This window comes from Sceloporus undulatus, chromosome 4, assembly GCF_019175285.1.
Source record: "Sceloporus undulatus isolate JIND9_A2432 ecotype Alabama chromosome 4, SceUnd_v1.1, whole genome shotgun sequence".
NCBI classification, from domain to species: Eukaryota; Metazoa; Chordata; class Lepidosauria; order Squamata; family Phrynosomatidae; genus Sceloporus; species Sceloporus undulatus.
In genome coordinates, this window is record NC_056525.1 from 23,303,926 (window position 1) to 23,329,136 (window position 25,211).

Consider the following 25,211-nt stretch of genomic DNA (forward strand, 5'->3'; position numbering starts at 1 on the left):
CATACCACCAAAGTGACTCGAAGCAGCTTTATTTTGGCTGTCTGTATCAGGCCATAAAATAAGAAAAAGAAAGAAAGAAAGTCAAATTGAGCCCTAATATCAGCATGAGAGGTGGTTTCATTTTTAATTTTCATGGTGATGATAATGATGATGATAATGATTCAAATCAAGAAATAACCATCAATTAGGTTTCCTTGGTGACTGAACATCCCACGTTTTCTGTGAACACAGTGATGTCTGGTATTTCCCTCCAGGATACAGGTGTTATCACAAGTGAAATTAAATCCTTTGCTTGAACATAGTGTGAGAAGCAAAATGTGTTTGGGCTACAGCTGTAGCAGTAGGGGTAATATGATCCTCCTACCCAGTACTGTTTTTCCTTTAAGAAAATGAAGCCCTGGAAGACAGTTTCTGCTGTATTATTAACTATGGATTTTGGTTTAGAAAGTGAATCAACACATGCAGCTAAATAAGTGGTGACTGCAGCAGGGCCGGCTCTAGGTATTTTGCCACCCTAGGCGATAAATATTTTGGCACCCCTGTCACCCCTCATAATTATTTTTACCCCTTGATTTCCAAATTTGTTAAAGCTAAACATGACATAAAAGTTAGGTTCCAGTCTCTTGTCATAGTAGTACTGAGAATTAGTCAAAAAGCCAATTGGGTTTTTACAGTTTAGAGACTTTTTTTATTGCTGAGATATTTGGAATGGAGACTAAGGCACACATATTCCTTTTGCAAGCTGGAAGCATTATTCATTCTAATGATGTGGAAAAATCTGGATCTCATCCCCATGAATTTGTGGGGTGTGGTGGTGGACCCCTAAAAACTAAAAACCTTCACCCAAGGGGCAAAAAACGAGGTCACAAGGAAGAGAAGAAAACCAGTGGGGTCACCAGGTGAGAGGCCCAGGGCTGCTGCCACACTGCAGAATTAATGCAGTTTGACACCACTTTAGCTACCCTTGGCTCCCACAGTGACCAGCTATCCTAACCGCAAAGGAGGACAAGGCACTGCAAAATGTAAGGCTTTCAAGTAAAATAGAGTACATGACCAAGGAAAAGCTGAAACCCCTCATATAAATATACATTCATGCTTCTTAGTGATGCTCAAAAGGGAGGACATTTTTGGAATTCCTCCTGGACAGAAGACTGAAATGTAAGATATACCCCAGAAAAAGAGGACATCTGGTCATCTTGCTGGTTCCATGCTATGGAGCCCTGGGATTTGTAGTTTGTTGTGGCTCCACTGCTCTCTGACTGAGAAGGCGAAATCTCCTCCAAAAATCCAAATCCCAGGATTCCAGAGCAGTTAAAGCGGTATCAAATTGCATTATTTCTGCAGTGTAGATGCAGCCTATGAAACAAGGATGGGAATAGCTCCAGAGCAAGAAAGAAAAGACACATAGTAGGCACAACCACCAAGAGTGGGCAAGCCACACTCTCTCAGCCTCAGAGGAAGGCCATGGCAAAGCTTCTCTGAACTCATATTACCAAGAAAACCCCATGATAGGTTTGCCTCAGGGCAGGGCAGACCTCCTCCTCTTCCAGGACATGTCCTCCATTCCAACCTTCTGTCCAGGAGGTTTTCTAAAACTTCCTCCATTTTGAGCATGACTAAGAAGCATGCATTTACATTTCTAGGAGTGTTTGGAGCTTTTCTAGAGTCCTGTCCTCCCTTTTTCTTTAATGTTTTCCATTTTGCGGTGAAGACATTTGGGAAGAAGACCAAGCTTTTAAAGCATATTGTTGGAACCAGTGTGGACTAGTTGTTTGAGCATTGGACTATGACTCTGGGTGGGGGCATCACACTCTCTCAGCCTCAGAGGAAGGCCATGGTGAGCCTCCTCTGAACAAACCTTGCCAAGGAAACCCCAAGAGAGGGTGGCCAGGAGGCAGAAAGGACTTGAGGACACCCAACAACAACAAAAAGTGGGTCTAGGAATCAGAGAAAAGGCTGAGTGAGTGGGAAGGGAAGCAAAAGTGGGTGGATAGGGAAGGAATGGGGCCAAAGTCTGGGAAGGAGAAGGAGTTATTGGGGGGAATATCTAGGTCCTCCAGGGCAACTCTATGGCCAAATTTAACCAAAATTCTCATTGAAGGACCTAGAGATTCCTATATAGAACACTCTGCTAGGCATTTGTAACTCCTCCAGTGCGATTCTGTGGTCAATGTCTGGTAGATGTTGACCACAGTGTTGCACTGGAGGACCCAGAGAGTTCTAGAGAGGTGTTATCTCAGGTAAAAACATAGTGGTTTTGTTATTTGTGGTTTTTCCATATTCTTGGGAGTCCTGTGCCCCTAATCTCAGCAAAATGTGGAGGGACTAGTGTATTATGTGCAAAATTAGCACATGGTAGTTTTGCACAGAAAACAGCAGCTTCTACTCAGAAATAATTATATTCTGTGCCAAAAAAGCTGCTTCCTGTGCAGAAAATGCTGTTTACTACAGTCAAGCATGTGCAGATTTGGTGCAAAAAACACTATCATAGCCTTGTCTGTGCAGGAAACAACATTTTCTGTGCAGAAAACAATATTTCTGCAGACAAATATTTTCTGTATGGATAATGCTGTTTTCTGCATAAAGAAAATTTTGCACAAAAAAAGTCTGGAACTGCAGAGTTTCTCATTGATCCATGGTCCTTCTTGCTAGGTTTTCTTGACACTGGAAAAACATGTTTTACTATCGTTTTTTAAATAGCAATGAATATTTTTTCCATCTTTGATCATGAGGGACAGCATCAAGCTATTTTATTAGCATTTTATTGAGTAGCCTGTTATGCAGTTCTGCCTTTACCACATCACTGCAGAGGAGACAAAAGCTAACTGAGTGGCAGGGTGCAGGATGCACTGGGCATATGAATGAATGTGAAATTTATCTGCCCACACTATGAAATCATAGTGCAGCCTTTTAGACTGAACCATTTCATGCTGCAGTTGTGGACTGACATGATTTTCCCCTACTGAGGAAGACACAGCTTCTTTCATGTAGAAGAAGCGATCTCTCGTTGCTCTGATCGCGATCACTCTGAGGTTGCAGCGACTGGAAAGCCCGCTCCCAAAGTGGGCTGCCACCACAGTCCCAAATGGGCCACTGACAGGAGCGGATTAAATCTGCTCCTTTTGCCAGTCGCTTTGGGCTGCCTTAGGCGGCCTCAGAGCAGCTTCCAGCTGCCTTTTTTGGGGAGGGGGGGTCTCTAAATGTCACATTCCTGAAGCAGCCACTCCATTTGGACCATCTGTTCCGGGTTGTAGAAAGAGAGGCTGTAAGAAAGATTCTAATATAATTTTTATCTGTTGTGCTACTTTTGTATATCAGATAACTGTAGCAACAGACACCATGCAGGTTATCTCCAATTACAACCTCATAATGTTTTCTTAAATATAAAAGTCTAATTTGGTAAGAATTGTTATAAATATCTTACAGACACCAACAGATGACATAGAAGTGATAAACACAGAGAAAATTGAAGCATCTCCTGAAGTCCCAGCTAAAGAAGAAAACAGAAGCCAGGATGCTGTAGAAACAAAATCCAAAGGAGACGAGAAACCTACCAAAACAAATCTGAGGAAATTCTTCAAATTGGTAAGAAGGAAATATTTGGATTTGAAAGGAATACATTCTAACTTGGGAGTTCTTGCTCATTAATAACTTTTACCATCCTGACCAACTTTTGATGTTGCTTGGCTACATGTGACTGGGTTTTCATCTGTGAAATGTTTGAGGGTACCCATCACTGAAATATGTGCAAACAAAGAACAAATAGACATGCAAAGCTGTCACTGGAGTCATGTGGTTTTAAAAAAGAGTGGATTTATCTTTGTTTAGAGTAGTAGTGCAGTAGAATTCCAAAATATTTTAATAAAATTTATTCTATTGCTTATGGGACTGCAAAAAGAAAAGAAAATGGATTTATGGGATTGTTTTAGCACAACTAGGGGAGGTTAATTTTTTGTACCATAGCTCACAGCATCCTATGTGCATGTTAGCTGGGAGATTCAGGGAGCTTTAGTCCAAAACAGTAACATTCCCAGACTCTGATTTACTGGACCAACTTTTAACTTTAACAATGACATTGTTGTCCATGGAAGCTCACTGTTAGACCTCAGATTAACTAACAACTCAAGACACCTTCAGAAACCCCTTTCCACAAGACTGGTAGGGAAAATATAGTGGGATTCAATGCACTGATGATTCATGGCCTAGATATATTGCAAATGGAAGAAGCACTGGTGATTCTAACTTCAAGATTTATCATGTAGTATCTGAGCTTCCACTATTTGTGGCCAGAGGATGTGTGCAGCTCTGTCTGTAATCATCTTTAATACAATTATGGAAAGTCATTTAGCCTTTTGGTTTTGTCTGCAATGAGTACCCTTAAGTCTGATGTTGAATTTCAACATCCTTCTCCTGAAAATAATCACTTCAGTTCCAAGTGGAATTTAAACATAAAACAGTTGGTCTTCCATGTAAACTCCTTTGTCTATTCCAGTGTCTTGGACAGTTATCTTGAAGCTGAAAGACATGCTGCTGAGCTCTTCTAACTAGCCTGGAAAAATACTGCTTTGGGCTATAATTTCCACTTCTCATGCTGGCTGGGGGATTCTGGGAGAAGTAGTCTATAAAAGTAGTATTCTTTCCCCAAACTAATTCTAAATATTTGTTGACTTTCACCCGCAAATAGATCCCAAATAAGGGAGTGCCCTCAGTCTGCCCTCAGAATAGCAGGAAGGAATGAAGTAATGGTTGTGGTTTCTTTTCTTTTCTTTTCTTTTTTCTTTTTCTTTTTGGTCTTAGGGCTTGTCCATATCTTCCTCTTTCTTCCTATACCATAGTGAACAGCTTTGCTAATCAGTGAGTCCTTGGACAGATTTTTAAAAGTACATTTAAAAGGTCACATTCCCCCTTATTTAACCTAAAGAGACTTGCTCAAGAAGCTTCCTAGCTTGAGAACTATTCCTGTCATTCAAAGTGGGGGGAAAGTAGGCTTTTTCCACCTAGTTAAGAATTTCAAAATGAGGGATAAAAAGACAAGAAGACCTCACGGGTGTCAACTGTGAAAGTCATCTGCAATCTCCACTAGAGCATGAGAAAAACACATATAATCCTTTGTTGTTTTAGTCAGTCAGAAGTGATGTAAGGGTAACTCCTTCAGAAGAGGTAAATGGGCAAGCACCTGATTCCCAAGTAAGTGTAAGGATTGTTCCATATTTCCTTGGTGATGGGTTCAACTGAAATCTAGTTGTGATATTTTGCCTTGTATTATTTCTATAAATGATTTGTACTACCCTGATTCCTACAAGACACTGTCATGTTCATGTTCAACCCCTGGTCTATTGTATTTCAACCTGTCTTTGTTCTCTAATATCCTGTGCATTTGAAGTGGCACTGTTAGGTTGTTGTTCTTTGACAATTAACTCCTTTGGAAGCAAATGCATGTGTATGTGGTTTTTAAGGAAGGATATAGACAATGCTTTAATGTACTCCTCAAATTATGAGCCAAATGGTTAGAACATTATTCTCTAAGGTTGCCAGGTCAGGACCCAAGATTTCAGGGCCAAAATAAAAGAGCTGGAGATGATCTCTTGTGATGTCACAAGAAACAGGTTTTGGTGATGTAACCAGGAGTGGCAGCTGGTGATGCCATTAAGCATCATAAATGAAGCATCAACCACAGTTACACAAGGTGCATCATTCAATTTTTTTTAAAAAAAATCAAGTCTAACTAATGACTTGACTTGAGGAACTGGATAAGAGGATATAAGACCTGAGACATAGTGCCAAGCTTCGAGATCTATCATGTCAAACTGCTTAAGAATGGGATAACAATGTACTGTGAGACATTTTGGAAAATGAACTGGCAATAAATGCAAGATGAATTTTGGAAAATGAACTGGCAATACATGCTCTCTCAGCCTCAAAGGAAAGCAGAGGCAAACCCACTCTGAAAAAAAATCTTGCCAAGCAGTGGCATCTCCACCCCTAGAGTCACCCAGTGCAGAGGGAGGCAGGGCAGCCAAAAGGACATGTGCTTGGCCCCCTCCTTTGTCATGGTGGCAGAGGTTTTCTTGTGCCATAACAAAGCTGGGAAAGGCACACTCAGACCTCTCCTTCACTGCAGTGGCAGCAGTTTCCTCATGAGAAGGTCTCTGCTATTGCAATAAAGCTGGTAGGGATGCAGTGGGAGGAGATCCCAAAAGGGTGTTACCCTCTTCTGGGGTGTCACCCAGTGCAGCACACACCACATAGCCTTAGTGACACCATTGTTAACAAAAAAAAAAAAAAAACAATAATAGATTCATCTTAAGGTTGCCATAGGTAGGAAAGGACTTTAAGTCACACAGCAACAAGGAGTAACAATATACAACACTAAAAAAGAGTACAAAGGTCACAGAATGTCAGTACAAACATTCAGAAGCTAGTCTGTTCAGTTTACTGTTCCAGAGACCTGGCTTTTGTTGAGACCAGACACTCTTTGAGATGTTTTGCTCTCACTGTTCTTCTCTTTACTGAAATGCAGTAAACCAAAGATCACAAGTTGGATTGATTCATCGCTCAAGTCAGTGAAAATCTTTGCTGCTGCAGCCTTGTTGCTTTGGAGGTTGTCATGAGTACAGATGCTCAGGAAAAAAAAAATACAGTGGTGTCAATATATCTTTCCTTTCTCAAGTAGTATTTGTGTTGAGACAGACTGTCAGGTTTAGATCAACTATTAGAACAAGAAGGACAGATACTGTTCATTTATAGCTTTCATCTTATATTTCCTGACATTGCTTCCTTCAATATTAAAAGTGCATGGAAGTGCTTTTTTGACATAACTGTGGAAAATGTCAAAGAGATTATCTGATAACATGGTTTTCAGTTTTTTCCTTTTTTTAAAAAGTGTTGGTATTCAAACTGATTTAGGGATACGATGACATTTTTAATGCACTTTTCCTACTTAACTACAAGGCAAACATATCTTGACACCTAAATTTGTTCCTTACAGCCATCAGAATATTAAGGAGGGCTATTTAAAGAGTGGGAGAGCTGCTACTGGTTGCAAAGGGAGTGGGATGTCTTTTTAAATGAGAGGGATCCTTTGCTTTTAACTATTAAGGAAGAGGTGAAACTTCTCCCATATAGCGGTGCCAGTTCAGGATCATCCCAAGCCCTGAGGATTTCAGACCAAAATCTGAGACCTGGGGATGTCCCGTGATGATTTCATTGAGTGTTATGAATAAGTATTAACCACAGTTGCTCACAGCTTTTATTTCAGACACAGAGAACATTTTTTTTTCCTGTTTGGAAATTAAGTCAAACTGTTAACTAAAGGGATTGTTCCCTGATCAAGCTGAAATGAGGGGACTATTCTTTCCCTTTTACTTACACAGCTAGGAGAAGGAACACTTAATCTAGTTTACTATCATTGAGCCAAAAGGTGGGTGCTGAGCAGAGCAGAGGGTGAGTCCTGACACTATATCAACTGGAAGGGAAAAGAAAGCCAAGATCCCCTGGATAGTTTTTGTAAATTGCAGCAACAAATCAATTAAGCCTTCCAAATTATAGTAAACCTGTTATGTTGGCTGAGCTGCAGAATTCATAGCCTTCTCCTCATGCCTGAAGCTAAGTCCCGCAAAACTCAAGAATTTGCAGCTCCGTTGCCTGCCTGAAAATTATCTCCAAAACCTGGAGACTCAGGGACATCCCTTGAGATCTGGCAACCTTACTTCCATAACTTCACCTCCCTAAAAAAAGATAAACAGCTACGTTCATACTTCAGTCCTTTCTCCTTTTTTCTTTTTTACCTCTGTACATAGTAGAGGATTGGTACCAATATTAAGCTTGCCTCCTCTTATCTATGGTTTCATATATCCATGGTTAATAGTGTATCCCTGACCCATCGCCTGTCCCAAATCATGCAGGATGAATGCACCCAGGTTTCCTTACCAAACCTGTGATAACACTATGGAATTGTTAAAAGTCAGATGGGACAGAGGAATTCGCATACAAAGAAAGGTAGTGTGCCTGCTCTCTTTTGACCATAGTTAATACCTTGGCCAAGAATAGCTTGTGTACCAGACTTTGGAATAAAGTAGAAACATACATGAATAGTGAGGGAACGTTTTTCAGGCACAGTTTTTCATGTAGTACTTGTTTAGTCTCCACAAAATTGTTATGCAATCTGTGTAATGAAACAAGAGGTTAAAGGCATATTGTAAAAAAACTTTTAAAAAAAAGCAATAAAGCTTAGAATTTGATTATTTACTATTTATTATTTATTTATGGTATTTATTCTGAAAATATGAGCCATCTTTTAACAATACATTTGTTTCCAGATGTCTAACTTGGCATGCCCCAGACACGCTGTGATCTCTGGAGGGGGGAAAGGGGTCAATATTAACTTGTTGAATTTTAAAAATTTTGGAACTGCGGCAATGCTAACAGTGCCATTTGATTTCTTTTTCCTTACTTGTAAATTCTTTTGAATCTCAAGCCTTGTCCCTGTCTTGTTCCTCTTATTTACTCTGCTGTAGTGAACTTCCTTGTAATTGTTGCTCCACTGCAAAAATAAAATGGAAAAAAGTCATGTTTTCACTATTTGCAATTCCATGTAGAATTTTCTGTGGCATTGGACTTACCTGACCCAAATCATGTCTTGTCAGTTTGCTGTCTGAGCATTATAATGTTATACAGGGACAATTTGTTCTTACAACTTTTCCTTTCTGTATCTTGGTGTACTTTATATGTAAAACTTTCAAATATGTTTCTTTCATTCTTTTTTTGTTTCATACTTCATAACGTGTGACAAGAATATTGTTTCTGGTGTCTTGTAGTGCTGATGTTGCATGCATGCATGTAAAAAAAATCTTTCTCCAGGGCTGTGTCCAAATGGCAACTTTCTGGGTTCCAGAATGATATATATATATACAGTATGTGTGTGTGTGTGTATATATATATATATATATATATATATATATATATGGGTTTTTTTATCTGCCAAATGTTGGTGGATCTAAGGGTGGAGTATAGTTAGTAAAATAATCTTAAAACAATTTAAAACATCAAATATGACACAATAAGTACTCCACAGTAATAGATTAAAAAGCAAGCCCATGATCTCACCAGGTTCACACAAACAAGCAGATTTACCTTGTATCCAATATAAAAACAATAACTGCCATGGCACCATTGTACAGAATTTTAGTTTGGTGAGATACTTAGGCCCAGTATAGACGGGCGGGAAGTGCCGTCATGGGGCCAAAACTAGGGCTTCGGAGAGCGCAGCAACTGCACATTCCTGAGCCCTAATATGTGTGGGTGCCACCATGATTGCGTGGCCCTGCCCACACAGGGCACACGTCCATGATGTGCGGGAGCCCGAGTGCCCAATCCACTCTTGGCAGAAGAGGCATTATAGGGTCGCATCACAGTCCTTATGATGCCATCAAAAAGGAGCCGCTCTAGGCAGCTTCTTTCCTGCTGTGCATCGTTGCCACCCTGTTTGGTTGCTGTGGCAACACTGTGCAGTAAAGAGGGGCAGTGTTTTGCGGCCCATGTGTACCGGCCCTTAGATAAGAGAGGTCTAAAACATTATCCCAGACTGCAGGCTTAGAGATCTTCGGCCAGGAATGTTAAGTATCTTTTCACCAAACTACAAATTCCAGGATTTGTAGGATGGAACCAAGGCAGTTAAAGAGTCAAATTGCCATGACTGTAAATGAAAATAAAAAGGGGGGGGGGAATCAAAAACTGTGGAATACAGATACCTTTGACCGCATTAGGGAAACTCTTATCTCTCACCCTCAAAATCACATCTAGAGTATGAGGGTGAAAATAATACTGGGCTGCTTTACAGATTTCGTGTCATTCTTTCTGAGGTGACACACACTGGATGTTCTAAAATGTGCTAAAAATGCAGTTTGGGAATACTAAAATGTCACAGCCAGGTGCCAGTATAGGAGTTATTTGGACAAAGCCTTGTGTCAAAATATCTTTCCTCTTTAAAATCATCATCATCATCATCATGCAATAGTATTTTTGTTTTGTGAAATGTGTTCTTGAATAGAAAAAAAATGCTCTGTGAAAAATTATGCATTTTTCATTTACAAAAGTAACTTTATAATTGTCAAATGGGATTTTCATGTGTATGAGAGTGGTAGACAAACTCCTTGTTAATATGCTGAGCAGTACAGTCCTCTGTCTGCATATCAAGATGTAAACACTAACATGACCACTTATTTCCCAATTGGACTGCAGTCTTCAGTCTATTGGGTGAATGATTTTTACCACCATTTGCTGTGGAGAAACCAGAACTTGGGGAAATTTACCCTTTTTTGGACTACAGCTGCATCTACACTGCAGAATTAATGTCTGTGGCTGAGTGTTATGGACTTCTGGGATTTGCAGTTTTGTGATATATTTAGCCTTCTCTCTCAGAGAACTCTGGTGCCACAACAAACTACAAATCCTAGGAGTCCATAGGGTGGAACTGTGACAGTTAAAGTGATACAAACTGCATTAATTCTGCAGTGTGGCACCATCCAACCATGGTGTAGTGGTTTGGTATAACTCTGGAGACCAGGGTTTGAATCCCTGGTCTACCATGGAAAGCCATTAGGTGACTTTAGGCAAGTCACAGCCTCTTAGCCTCAGAGGATGGCAATGGCAAACCCCTCTGAAGAAACTTGCAAAAAAAAAAACCCAACACATGATAGGTTCACCTTTGGGTGACCATAAATCAGAAACAACTTGAAGGTACACAACAAAAGTCCCAAAAAAGGTAACTTTCCTAACCTCTGGCTGAGCTTGGGGGGGGGGGAGGAGATTATTTTACTTGATTAATAAGGGGGCCTCCTGCCAAATAAAATGCATTTCTTATTTTGCACAACAACAACCAAAATAACTACTGTTTAAAACTGCTTTAGACATTGGACTTCACAGACAGGCCTTTGACCCAGGCTGAGAACAGAGAACCTGTCATGGGTGAGAGAAGTCAAACAAGTTCAACAGAGAACCTGACTAAGCAGGAAGGAAACAAGCAGGAAGCCAAAGACCAGCAAGATACCAGGGAGCAAGAAACATCCGAGACAGCCTCCTTGCAGAATGGAGGCGACACCACGAAGGAAAACGCTCCCAAGAGGATAGAGAAGAGACAATCATTTGGAGGGTTTTTTAAGGGCCTCGTACGTTAAGTTTTATCTTTCTTTAGTGACCTTGGTATAGCTGCCATCCCTGGCAGCTTCATTGTGTGTGAGCAGATTCAGATAAGATTCAGTGTTTGTTTCCAGGGTCTTAGAGCTAAATCAGAAATTTGGAATTAGGATTTTAATGCATTTGATTGCATTCAGTGAATAATAGGTGTGGCTAAGAGTTTGAAAGTGGACCCTGGGGTAATTTTGCATTACAGTTTGACACCACTTTAACCACCATGGCTCCATGCATTGCAGTTCTGGGATTTGTAGTTTTGAGAGGTATTTAGAGCCTTCTCGCATAAAAAAAGAAAGTCAAAAATGAGTAGGAGAGTAGCATCTTCCCCCCATGCCTCTCCACATCCTGTTTATAACACTGTTCTTTTCCCAAGGAAGAAGGTCATAAAAGCATGCCTTTTGTTGAACGGATTTTTCCCAGCACGACAAAAGGCATGCTTTTATGCCTGTCTCCTTTGAGAAGAGAATATAAATGCTATGATATCATGCAGAGAGGCATGGAGAAAGTTGCTACTCTCCTACTCTGCTTTAATTTTCTTTTCTCTTACGATAATGTTGTTAGACTTCTTTGTCAGAGCACTCTAGTGACAAAACAAACTACAAATCCAGTTATTCCATAGATGGAGCCATGATAGTTACACTGGTGTCAAAAGGCATTAGTTCTTCAATGTGATAGAAGCACTCGATGCAGAGGAAAGAAGTGCTAGCCACAGTGGCCATTGCCATATTTATTGTCCCAGAATGCCTCTGCCCCCTGATATAACAAGGCTTACATCTTCGCCCACTACTTCTGTTTGCAGCCCTGGAATAAATGTTGTCTGCCCCCATTGTTAAAGAAAAACAAAAAAAAAAGGATGCCAGGGACCAGCATCAGTCATGATAGGTGAGATGAGGCACAAGGAGAAGCCAGAATTCACTTCACCTTGTCAGAGCCTCATGTCAGCCCAGTAAAAAAGAAGAAAATCCTAGAGCTCATACTAAGTGGACAAGGAACATGGGTCCTGTCAGGCGATGGTGAATCTGTTCAAGCTTTTAGGCTGTACTCTACCAGAATTATCCAAGAGGATGAACTTATACTGGAGATAAAGTTCAACATTTTAGATAACATATTTCATGTTTGCATTCTAAAGGACTGTCCCATTGACATGTAATTGATAAAATAGCACAAGACATGTTTTTTTTTTTTTTATGGAACTGAAAGTGATATGGTAAAGCTATCATTGCCCAAGATGTTCTTCAAAAAATTATGAAACCACAGAGTTGGATAATAGGACAACTAAAATAAATTACATTTGACCCATACTTTGGAAAACTGTTGTCTTTCCCCGACCTCTATTCTCAGACTAGAAAATTTTTGATCTTTTGGTTGCTTGTAGAACTCATAATTTATTGCACAAATTTGTGGCATTCAGTGTATCCTACAAGCAGTATATCTCAAAGGCATCAATTTTGAGCAATCTGTTCCAGTATCAGTGGTATGTTACTGGATTCAGTTCAATTAAAATCATTTCCAGCTTTTGGGAAAGAGGGGACAAATTAGTGCACTAGCCATACAATTTAGAGCCAAAAGCAAGTGATAGATTCATTGTGTGTGCTTGTTTTGTCAGTGTTAAAGTTAAAACAATACATTCTTGCCAGTAGATGGCACAGCAACCCAAATCAGAAGACATCCAAATATGATCTGACAACATCTATGATGACAAAAGTATATGAATCTGACTGTCTAGAACCATTTAAGCCAACAATGAAACAGAAATCAATACACTTTACAATTAAAACTCAGAACACAGGAACTTCTGAACCGAATCGTTTCACTTTTTACTACCTCCAAGGCATAGTGTGTTATATCCTGTTATTGCCTATCATCCACATTCATACAACAGTAGAAATAGCTCTTTGGGTCCTTAGTGTAAGATATTAGACTTTTAGGCTAGCAGAGCACAGGAAGCTAGTGCTGCAAACTTGCAGCTACAACACAGAAGTAACTATTTTGGATCCTCATACTAAGGTTAATAAAAGAAATATATATGTTCATTGTTTCAGAAATATATTCAAGAATAGTACACAGGTATCCTGGTAGCCATTATGGAGAACCTATGTCTTATGTATGGTTACCAGTTACCTCCCACCAGGGACGTAGCCAAGGGGGGGGGGTGTTGGGGTCTGGACCCCCCCTTCCATTAGAAAAATGAATGGTGTGTGCTGCTGCGCTGCCACACCCAAGCCCCATTATAATGCTGGCACTTAGTCTGGACCCCCCCACCTTCCTAAAATCCTGGCTACATCCCTGCTCCCACTAAGAAAAGGAAACAAATGGTTACCTTGCTTAGGAAGGAAATAAAGCAGTTTGCAAAGTGTGTGTGTGTGTGTGTGTGTGAAAGTGCCTTCAACTCACTTGTTGACTTACAGCAACCCTATAAATTTCAAAGGGTTTTAAGCAAATCAGTGGTGGTTTTGCCAGTTACTTCTTCTGAAATATTACCTATATCACCAGATATTCATTGCAGGTCTCCCATTCAAATACTAATCAGAGCTGAACTGCTAAAATCAAATAGGATCTAGTACCTTTAGAAAAAGTCTAGAGAAGACATGATGACTAAGCCCATGTCTCTACTACTCTCCACTGTTACAAGCACTGACACATTTTACTGTTAAAACATCGTAATTATTGTCAGTTACTATTTTCTTACATAGTGGTTTATAATTAAACATGTTGCTAAGACTGCAAGACAAATATCAGAATTAAGAGCCAGTGTGATATAATGGTTTGAGTATAGGACTGTGTCTCTGGATACCAGGGTTCAAATTCTCATTCATTCATGGAAACCTATCAGGTGACCTCAGCCATGTCACACACTCTCAGCCTCAGAGGAAGGCAAAGGCAGTCTTACATCTGGACAAATCTTGCCTTAGGAACCCCACAAGTCAAAAACAAATTATCTATAACCAAAAAGCAGACAATCAGGAAATGAGGGGAATTATGATTATGATGATGTTGATCCACCAAAAGTCTATAGTGTCCTAATCAAACCAGAATAGTTGAGAGACTTAGGCTGTCCAGCTGCAAATTTATTTTCTTCTGTTTTGTGTGGGCTATAGAATGGTGCAAAGTAGTTCTGTTCATTTGAATATGTCTGTATCTAAGTAAAAGGAAAAAAGACTACTCAAAGAAAATTACAATTGTTTTGAAAACAGTTGGTGTGAAATGCAGTTTAGTTTGTGAATCTGACTGCATGTGTTATAGTCTTGTTCAACATTTTTTCAGCTGAGTTCATACCCTTTCTAGTTGGCTTTACCTGTGTGCCATCTCTTTTAGATTGTGAACCTTTGGGCAGAGCCTGAGTTTATGCCTATGTTTTGTTTTTGTTTTTTAAAAAACTGTAAATCATTTAAGCAGTGTCCACTAGATATAATAATAATAATAATAATAATAATAATAATAATAATAATAATAATGGCAAGTATACTAGAAATATCTCAAAGCAGCACCCAGGCATAAAGAAAGCTAAAGGGGAAAGTGAATGCTCTTGGGATCCCTTGGCAACAACCAGTGACTTATCTTTTGTTTAAGACTTAAACAAATGCTATTGTGCAGTTGTAACAGTATCCATAAGAACAGTAAAGAATGGTGATGTGTAAGAAGTGGATAAACTACTTTTTACAGTTTCCTGTCCACCTTCCTGTACTCATAAAGCCCTATTAGTTACAAGGAAGAATTCAGACAGGATAAAGTTCATTGTATAAATAACATGATGATTTTTTTTAAAGGATGTCTTCTGACACATCAAAGAATGAACATTTATTGTGGCATGAGTTTTTAAATGTAATGGCCAGGACTGTATGTATTTTGTGATTCAGCATAAGCACAGAAAAAGTGTAGAATTTGCAACTGGTGCAAAATATGGAAGCCACCTCGGGTCCCATCCTAGGAGAAAGGCGGCATATAAATAAAGTAAATAAATAATTCATTTATACAATTTTCTAGTCCTTATACATGTAAACAAAAAGCAGCAGCCCTTCTCTGAGTAAGAATGATGCTGATTCTAGTGAGCTAGTATGAGGTTGTAAGGTCCTCCACATAACTAATAAGACCAGAACAAAATATAAAAATCAGAATCACTTTGTTTATTTTTACAAGTTGCTTTTAACATAAAAATTCCATGTTGCCACAGAATTTTTTTATTAAGAAATGTACACACCACCCTAGCTAAGCCTGTTTCGTATCTGCATAAAGAGGCCTACAAACAGTATGAACATGAATACAAAATACCTATGCATGACTCCAACATTGTCTAAGCATCTTCAGCAATACATATATCTCTCTCTGTTGTTGTTTTTTTTCTTTCAGAGCCCCAAACGGATGTCTGATGCAGGAGTACAAACAGATCCAGTGTCCATTGTGCCTTATGTGAAACCCAAGTAATGAATATTCTGAAGTAGCTCAAGAATCATTTGATCTTCATCATTTTTCTCCTTGCAGTTTATAAAAATGACTTATTTTGGATCATGCCTTGCTCTCACCTTCCCACCTATCCCACCCTCCTGCTTTAAATGGCTATTTCCAAATAAGCAAAACAAGTGCTATGACTGAAGCAAAGAACGATGCACATTTTGATGATGTTTTAAATTTAAAGGCTAGTAAATAACAAACAGCAAGTCACTGAGGTACAATGGGCAGACTGTTAAAACAATAGAGAAGTCAGTGACTAGCATGGCTAGTAAGTTGCTGGAAAGAGAGCAATACAAGTGTAAGGGGTAAGGAGATGAGTAGATTGTGGACACTGCACTCCCCAAGTCATTCTGATATGAAATATCCACCCCATGTTTTCTTAAAATGCCATTTTTTAAACCAGGATAGAGATCAGCAAAGGTAGGTTTGTACATACCTTTGGCTGGGGTATTTCAGGTTCAACTTGGCAATGCTACTTTTTTGGACCACAAACTGGTAGTTGTAATCCCAAGGGTAACTTTTCCAAGCTCTAAAAAGCTTGGGTCATTAATCAAATTCTACCTAATTAATTTAAACTCCTAAATTTAGCACAAGGCAAGAAAGCATTCTAATGCTAAAATCCTAAATGAGACGTGTACTTTAAAATTTGATGGAGTGAGTAAACATATCCAAGATGTCACCCAATAATAAAAATGGGGGGGGGGGGCAGGTTAAATATAAATAGGGTTAGATGCATGTGATGAGAAAGATTTTCATTGTAGGGAAACATTATGCAGGGGAGAAATACGTATAAAGCTTTAAAACAACCATCAAAAATGCCTTTTGATAACCTGTGCATCAATTTTTTTTAATTGTTCGTTGTTATAAGTAGAAAGGATTCTGAATCATAAGCTTTCAAGAGTATTCTTCAAATTGATTTTTACATTATTAATATTATTGAAACTGTATAGGACTTCTCACTAATTCTTACCTCTTTCTGCCTTGATGTAATAAAATGGGGGAAATTAGCTTTATAAAAACAAAAAATAAAGTATTAACAAGAATGCAACACAAGGGGGCAGACCTAGAGCCCTTTCTTTTACTAACTCAAAGGATGTATTTACTTTTATGTTAATATCTTTTCAGACATAAGAATGCAGTTTTATACTCATCTGCAAGCCTCGTTGAACTCAATGGGATTTATTTCAGGACAGATGTGCATAGGACTGTATTGTATGAGAGGGGGAAAAACCTTCCATATTTCAGAAACTTTTTAAAATACCTATACTTAAACCTAATTTCTTTTTGAAAAAACACCAGATTGTAAGACTGAACACAATATTGCCTGCTTTATAAAGGTCCTGTGATGCAAGTTTTAAAGTATTTATATCAGAAATTCTGATATATACATTACTGTAAAAGTGAGGGAAAATAAGACTAATATTATAATTTAAACTAGCACCTGAATTCTACATGGTTGTATATTTTGATTTTCATCTGATTCAATAAATATTCCTTAAGAAAAGTCATTTACATTTTCTGTCTCTTAACTGAAGGTTATAATTCATTGTTACTAGTTTTTAATGCCTTTTATGGGCTTGATAAGGGAATCCTTATCAGGTTTTCAGATGACAGAAAACTGGGAGGGGTGGCTAACACATGGAAAGATAGGAACAGAACTGCAAAGTAGATAAACAAGAAAACTGGGCAGAAATTGATAATATTACATTCAATAGAGACAAATGTGAAATTCTACATTTAGGCCACAAAAACCAAATGCATATTCATAGGATGAGAGATACATCAAGTTTACAGAAGAGTGAAAACTGGGAGGGGTGGCTAACACATGGGAAGATAGGAACAGCAATCTAAAGGACCTAGATAAACTAGAAAATTCGACAGAAATTAATAATATGAAATTCAGTAGAGACAAATGCAAAATTCTACATTTAGGCAATAAAAACCAAATGTACATTTATAGGATGGGGGATACAGTACTGCATGGAAAAAAGACATTGGGATTATTGTTGATCACAAGTTGAATATGGGCAAGCAGTGTGATACTGCAGCAAATAAGGTGAATGCTATTTTAGCCTGCACTAATACAAGCATAGTTTCCAAGTCAAGGGAAACAACAGTCCCACAATACTCTGTGCTGGTCAGGCCTCATCTGGAATACTGCATTAAGTTCTGGGTGTCTTATTTCGAGAGGGATATAGACAAGTTGGAGCAGGTTCAGAAAAAGCAACAAAGATGATAAGAGGTATGGAGAACAAAACATATGAAGAAAAGTTGAAGGAGCTGGGCACATTTAGCTTGGTGAAGAGAAGACTGAGAGATGACATGATTGCAATCTTTAAATACCTCAAGGGCTGTCACACAGAGGAGAGGGAAGGCCTATTCTCCGCTGGCCCAGACGATAAGACCAAGTTTAATGATCTGAAGTTAAAGGAGAGTAGATCCAATTGAATGTCAGAAGGAACTCTGACAGCAAGAGTGGTTCGGCAGTGGAACCACCACCACCATCATCATCACACCTTTTGCCCAGTCTGGACTATAGGCAACTCACAAAAGTTAAAACAGGTATGGCTAAAAATTTACATTACAGAAAAGTTAAAATATAAAGTTAAAAGCAGTTAAAAGCAAGATATTCTTTAAAAACAGTGAATTTAAACAACACAGCACATAAAAGGCCCTTTCTCCCTGAGTAGCTGGCCCTCAAAGACCAAGTGAAACCAGATCTTCACCTGCCTATGAAAGGATAGCAAGATGGTCGTCAATCTGAAAGATTTCCACAGCCTGAGGGAAGCCACTGAGAAGGCCTTATGGCTGTGAGACTGATGGCGCAGAGAGAAGGTCTTCCCAGAAGATCTCAAAACCCAGATAGGCTCATAAAGAGAGAGATGATCCTTCAAATAACTTGGCCCTGAGCTTTTACAAACCCTATGCCTATAAAACCTATACTGCTTAGTTCCAGACTATATGAGAGACCATAGCGCTAAAGGGGCTCACACTGCAACCCCAATCCAGAATTTTTCCAGCCACTCCTTATGCTGCTCCTTTTTGGGGCAGAAAAAGCCTCCCTTTCTGTCATGGCGGCACCTTTTTGGCAGTCCTATGCCGTGCGGCATATAAATGCCGTGCCGTTAGAGCACTGCAACCGCCTTCAGGGCAGGTGGGCAATGTGACACCAGCTTGGGGTGTTATTGGGGCATGTATCATCTAAACACCAGGGCCCCCACACCGCCCCCAAGCTGGCGTATCATGCTGGTCAATTTTGCCCTTATATCTCTCCATGTGAACCTTTCAGAGCCCTAAGATCTTCAAGGGAAGGCTTTCTTTTAGTCCCAGTACACATTGCAGGCTTGCTTAGTGAGGACATGAGAAAAAGCCTTCTCGGTGGCTGCAATTACCCTCCGAAATGCCTTTCCAAGGAAGGCTAGACTGGCCCCCTCCATGCTTTCCTTTGATCAGCATGCAAAAACAATTTTATTCAGAAAGCTTTTTAATACACAATCATAGGATGGCATTTATATGGTCATGTGGGGTGTGTTGTAGTTATGGTTTGTTTGTTTTTTAATGTATGAAATTTTATATTGTTTTTATTTGATGTTTTTAATTGTTTCTAAAACTTTTATTGTAAAGGGTTTTTTAAAATGTTTTTATTTGTGAGCCACCTTGGGACCATTTCTGGGAGAAAAGCGGCATAACAATGAAATAAATAAATCAATAAATAAAATAACATACTACAAACTGAGCTAAGAACATTGTTACTAGACTGGTGTGTCATCTCATGTACAGCTGATTCATTCATATACAGTGGCTTGTGCAATAGATTGATGTATGTGTTTTAATGTATGGTTATGAAAGAAGAGGAAAAGCAAATTATGAAACTAGTAACATTGCAATCTCATCTCTCTCTCTCTTTCTCTCTCCTTTCTTTCTCCTCTTGCACACATATCTACATCCTTGAGAAAAGCTGTGCTGTTTTCCTGTTCCTTCACTTGAAAGTATGAAACAAAGGTATTGGGAGAACCACAGATTCTTTCTTCCATTTCGTACGCCTTCAGTCTCATTAACATCTCAGCTTAGCCACAGATGAAGTGCAAAAACAGGAAGTTCTGCACCAGCTGTACTGAAGGTGTGCCGATCCCCTTATGCAACTGCTGAAATGAGTGTTTTGAGGAAAGAATCACAGATGAAGCAGATACTGCCCCCCCCCCAAAAAAATCTTTTCTTGCAATTTCTTTCCAAGCCAACATAGGAACAGTTTTAGAATGCCAAAGGCCAGTACAGAACTTTTGACAGAAAGAGGTAGTAGATGTTTGAAGTGGTAGAATGGACTGTATCATATAGGAATGTAGGAAAGGACACAAGTATTATTGATCCTCATGTATAAACAAACAGAGGGGGAGGCCTTTATTGCACTATATGTTTATAGCACTGTGATTTGTACTACACAATTATATCTGCGATGTCATCCTGTACAATTCTGGGATTTATAGTTTAGGGAGGAATATTTGGAATATTTAGAATCATAATACAGCATAAAAACAGTTAAAAATACAATTACTATTACAATTGCAGTACAGTATTAACAATTCAATAAAATTATCTAAAAATAGCACAATTAAATAAAATTAAATAATCAAAAATATTTACAGTAACATAGTCAGGTTGGGGAGTACAGTCTCTAAAGAGAGTCGAGAGGGTAGGCTTGTTGGAAGAGGTAGGTTTTTAATGCCTTTCTGAAGGCTTCCAATGACCCGCTAAGGCGGATATCTTCCGGGAGTCCGTTCCAGAGAGTAGGCGCTATAGCCGTATAGGCCCTCTGCTGGGTTGTCACCAGTCTCACTTTAGGATGTTCAAGTAATAATTTCCCCATAGTTCTGAGGGTGCGGGGCGGATTGTGTGGGGAGAGGCGTTCCCTCAAGTAACCTGGGCCCAAGCCATTTAGGGCTTTAAAGATAATAACCAACACTTTGTACTGGGACCGGAAGCGAATTGGCAGCCAGTGAAGGGATTTTAACACATGTGTTATATGATCTGATCTAGGTGTTCCCATGATCAATCTGGCTGCAGCATTTTGAACCAGCTGAAGCTTCCAAACCTGATACAAAGGTAGCCCCATGTAGAGCGCATTACAGAAATCCAAACGAGAGGTTACCAGTGCATGTACTACAATTTCTAGGTGGATGAGCAAAAAGTTTAGGGGAGATGGACACTCGGCAATTTTATTTAAACAGTGTGTTGCACTCAAATGCAATGAATGTATTTTTAAAAATGTTAAAATACAAAGCATGCGATCTATAAAAAGTAATTCAAGCCTGTGGGCCACGCCCTACAGACATAAACGTAAAATGAACAATCAGTACTGGGTGTCATCCACATGCCTGGACTTCTCATTCTGACCTCAGAGCAAGTGACTGGTGGCAGTGGTGGATGCACCAGCCAGCAGAGCAGGACACATTTCAAATGGAGAAAGGTCACCGGTCTGAATATACAAGACCTAAGCAGAGTGGTGGAGACCGGGGGAGTTGGGGGTTGGAGGTGTCTCCTACACAGGGTCATCATGAGTTGAGGTCAATTTGAGGGCAGCTAAAAAACCTCCTCTGTCTGAAGAACAATAAGAGGGCAAGTCTTTAATTGAAAGAAGCACATGTTTTTCCTGGTCAGTCTTCTACACTACAAGGACACATGTTGGCCTATATCCCACATCATCTATTTAGTTATGAATATGTAACAAAGTAGCATCACCTTGATAGAACCCCCAAATCCACTTTAACAGCCAGCATTGCATTGAGCTGAGACTCAGTAGGATGAGGTTTCCAGACTTTTTCCACCACTAAACAAAGGTGTGACAATCAGAAGAAGGACACCTGTTGCAAGGCCTTATCATAGCCTTGTTCATTGGTGGGAGGAGGCTGGAAATGCCACCCTGTGCCACCCCGATTGCCATCAAAACAGACCGCCATTGAACAGGAAGGCTGCTGGCTTTTAAGGTGAGGGTAGCAGTTATGATCATGGTACTATTATCACAATCATGAATACATAGTATTAGCTAATATGGACCAATTACAAATCCATAAATCTAGAATATAAGTCCTTAACTGCAATGCAGAATGTCAGCCTTTGCATTTTTATTCGGCGTACAGGCTCAGTCTCCCTTATCTGGAGTTAAATCTGAAATACTCCAAAATTGCCCACATGGGTGGCTGAGATAGTGACACCTTTGCTTTCTGATAGTTCAATCTACACAAATTTTGTTTCACAAACAAAAGTATTAAAAATATTATGTATAAAATTACTTTGAGGCTATGTTTATAAGGTGCATATGAAACATAAATGAATTTCATGTTTAGACTTGGGTCCCATCTCCAAGACATCTCATTATGTATATTCCAAAATCTGGGGGGGGGGGGGGGGGGGAGGAATAAATCCAAAACACTTCTGGTCCCAAGAATTTTGAATAAGGGAGACTCAACCCGTAATTAATTTTAATTGCAGTAATTATTTTCAAATGTGCGTGTACATATGCAGATTTTATGCAAATAGGTGCCCTTATGCCCTTATCCCACTTTGTATTTCCCTTTTATGTTTTTGTTTTTTGGGAGGTCTTTTGGAGATGAAAATGTGCTGAAAATAATACTGTGCTGACATCTCAACCTCTAACAGCTTTTATATTAACAGTTGTAAGTAATCTGGCTGCTTTTCCCTGATGCTGGCAATTTTAAGGACCTGACTTCTGAATGTATTATATATTGATATCTGACTTCATTAGAAAGTTTTACTAAACATGACTGTGGCTTCTCAGGTTTAAAAGTTTATTGAGCCAATTGCTAATATGTTTTAATGACTGGTTCTACTTTGCAATGTACAGTATAGAAAATGTTTTAATGTCAGTATAATTGAGATGAACTGTGGTATATAATGCTTTTAAACAAGGAGCTGCTAGAGAAACAGTATAGTGTAAAGATATTTGATATGTATTTCTGTAATCGTATTATGTATTTATACCCTTCAGCTGTCCTGATTTGGAAAGGACTATCCCAATTAATCCATTGCCATCCCACTTTTTTAGCTACTTTTAAAATCTCTCTCTACTTCCCACTTTCCTCCTTTATCCCCAGTTTACTTCAGTTGCTCCAAACTGAGATCAAAGTACCAAAGTAGTTTGTTTTCAATTAACTCAATAGGGGGAGGGGGGTTGAGAAAAGGAAGTGGTGGGATCTTACCCATCCCAATAGGCTCAGGGAAAAGCAAATAGTTGCAGTCTGTACTAGCTTGTGTGTTCTTCCTCACTAATAAATTTTGCCATCTTGACCCCATTCTGATGTCACTTAGCTACTTGTGCCCCAGCTTTTGTTTGAAATACTGAAAAGCATGAAATATTCCAACCAATGGCTATGCTGCTAGATCTGAAAGGTTCAACAAGCTCTACAGAGATGCATGAGTCCTTCCTTAATCTAAAGCACTTTTTAAAATTAAAATTTTATTAATACATTCTAAAACAAAACACGACAACAAACAGTACACCAAAACAACAATAAATACAGGCAATAACCCAGATAAGGCCCTGAATATTATAGATTCAGGGATCCTGAAAGACATCTTTCCATAAAAATTTAGCTAAAATTGGGGGATGTCTAGAAACTAAATCTTGCTGGATGTGTTCAACAAATGGGTGCCAAATCTTATGAAAGGTCAACCCAGACTGTAAGTCTCTTGCTCTGTTGTTATTATCTGCCATTTTCTCCATTAACCACAAATCCCAGAGTCTAGTCCACCATCCTGCAATATTCAACTTTCCAGTTTTCCAGTTCTTGGTTATTTCAAGCCTGGCAACAGCCAGAAGCAAACTAATAAGTTCTTTATGCTGCAGGGCTTTATTTTCATTCATAAAAATGGAGAACAGGAGCAGGAGTGGTGATAATTGTATACTTTGTTTAGTGATCTTGGAGATCAGTTGTAAATTTTTTGTCCAGTACTCATAAACTAAGGGATAATTCAGCCACATATGTACAAAGATTCCCCTACCTTCACAACCCCTCCAGTATTTTGGATTAGCATTGGTAGACATACAAGCCAATTTGACTGGGGTGAGGTACCATTGATGGACCAACCTGATAGTATTCTCTTTAATGGCAATGGACCTAGTTTTAAATGGTAAATGTGTCCATATATTTTCCCAGGTCTTACGATCAAATGAAAGGGAAAGTTCTGCTTCCCATCCTGCCTTATGAAGCGTTGAGTTCCCAAATGTTTCTTCTAGCAGACAATTATATATGCATGCTATTTGACCTGTAGAATATATAGCCGGAAAGACGCACATGTTTTCAAAAAAAGTAAGTGGGCGAGGATATTCCTGTATCTGAAGCAGTTTCTTTAAGAATAATTGTATCTGTATTATTTTATACCAGTTCTGATGACCAGGGCCTAGAGTACCGATTAGTTGCTCTGCTGTGATAGTTGTCCCATTGCGGAACAGGTCCCTAATTGTATATAGGCCATAAACTTCCCAACCTCAAAACTGTGAGTATTTTTCTGGGCTCTGGAAAGGAGGGTGAGTAAGAAAAGGCCATAAAGGGGAAGGGTAGGGAGCCAAGAGATGCCTCCATTTCTTCCACAAAACCAAGGCAGTGAGCAAAAAAGGGTTATTACAAATTTTAGTGAATTTATATATAGATTCAGAAAAAAACTGATCAAAGGTAGCAGGGGATGCAGTGTTAACTAAAGCACTTTCTACCATTTTTCATGTCCACCAAGAGATGTCCTTGCTGACTCAAAACCCAGCCACCAATGACTCATAACCAGGGTTATAAGTGGTGTGTGCGTGAGAGAGAGTGAGTTTTGGCAAAGTTCCCACGGGAATGTAAGCACATCCAATAGAAACATCCAAGATGTGAATGATCTTCACTGTCTCACTCTCTGCAATGCTACATATTTCCAGAATCAAAGGAAAATTTCATAGTGGAGGAGAATTTTTATTTTAAGGAGTGATGCCTTCATTCCCACCTCTTCCCACTTCTGTAGCTATACCTCTGCTCACAATAATACACTATTTCTGGGGAAACTTATTTCCAGCTACTACACAGCATGATTGCGGATTAACTCTGAGGGAATCGAAGAAACCAGAGGATGGGGTGGCGTTGGCCCCAAATATTGTCTTAAGGCCCAAACAGACAGGTCAAAATAAAGCTACTTTGGGTCACTTTGGAGGTATGATGTTTAAATGATACATGTATCTTAAGAGGCCAGAAGTTGCGCCAAAGCTGCACTCCAGTACTTAGGACTGGAGCATGGCTTTGTAACGAACACAAACAACACTCCTTCTTATGGCAGTCCGATGGGGTTTTCTTTTCTTACCCCGCTGCCACCCAATTTATGTAACGAACCCCCTTTCTTATGTGGCAGGTTCCCAGTATGATATAATATAGTAGCGTGGATAAAATATATATCGCAGACCAGCCTTTGGATATTTCTGGGCACAGATTGTCGCCGGGGCCTTTGGGGGGCAATTGTCTATAGAAGCCTCAGAAACATGCATTTCTATTAACATTTTTTTTAAAAATCAGCAAATTTTTTCGCATGTC

At 39.3% G+C, this 25,211-nt stretch overlaps 1 protein-coding gene across 1 annotated transcript in view; it reads left to right on the forward strand.

The window, feature by feature from the left end:
• The window catches only part of BCAS1 (brain enriched myelin associated protein 1), a 79,081-nt gene extending 61,962 nt beyond the window's left edge, over nt 1-17,119 (forward strand). The window contains exons 10-12 of the mRNA XM_042466241.1: nt 3,427-3,585; nt 10,908-11,165; nt 15,538-17,119. Coding sequence (XP_042322175.1) covers nt 3,427-3,585; nt 10,908-11,165; nt 15,538-15,612 — 492 coding nt within the window. The 3' untranslated portion in view covers nt 15,613-17,119. The remainder of the gene's footprint in view (nt 1-3,426; nt 3,586-10,907; nt 11,166-15,537) is intronic.
• The last annotated feature ends 8,092 nt before the right edge of the window (nt 17,120-25,211 follow it).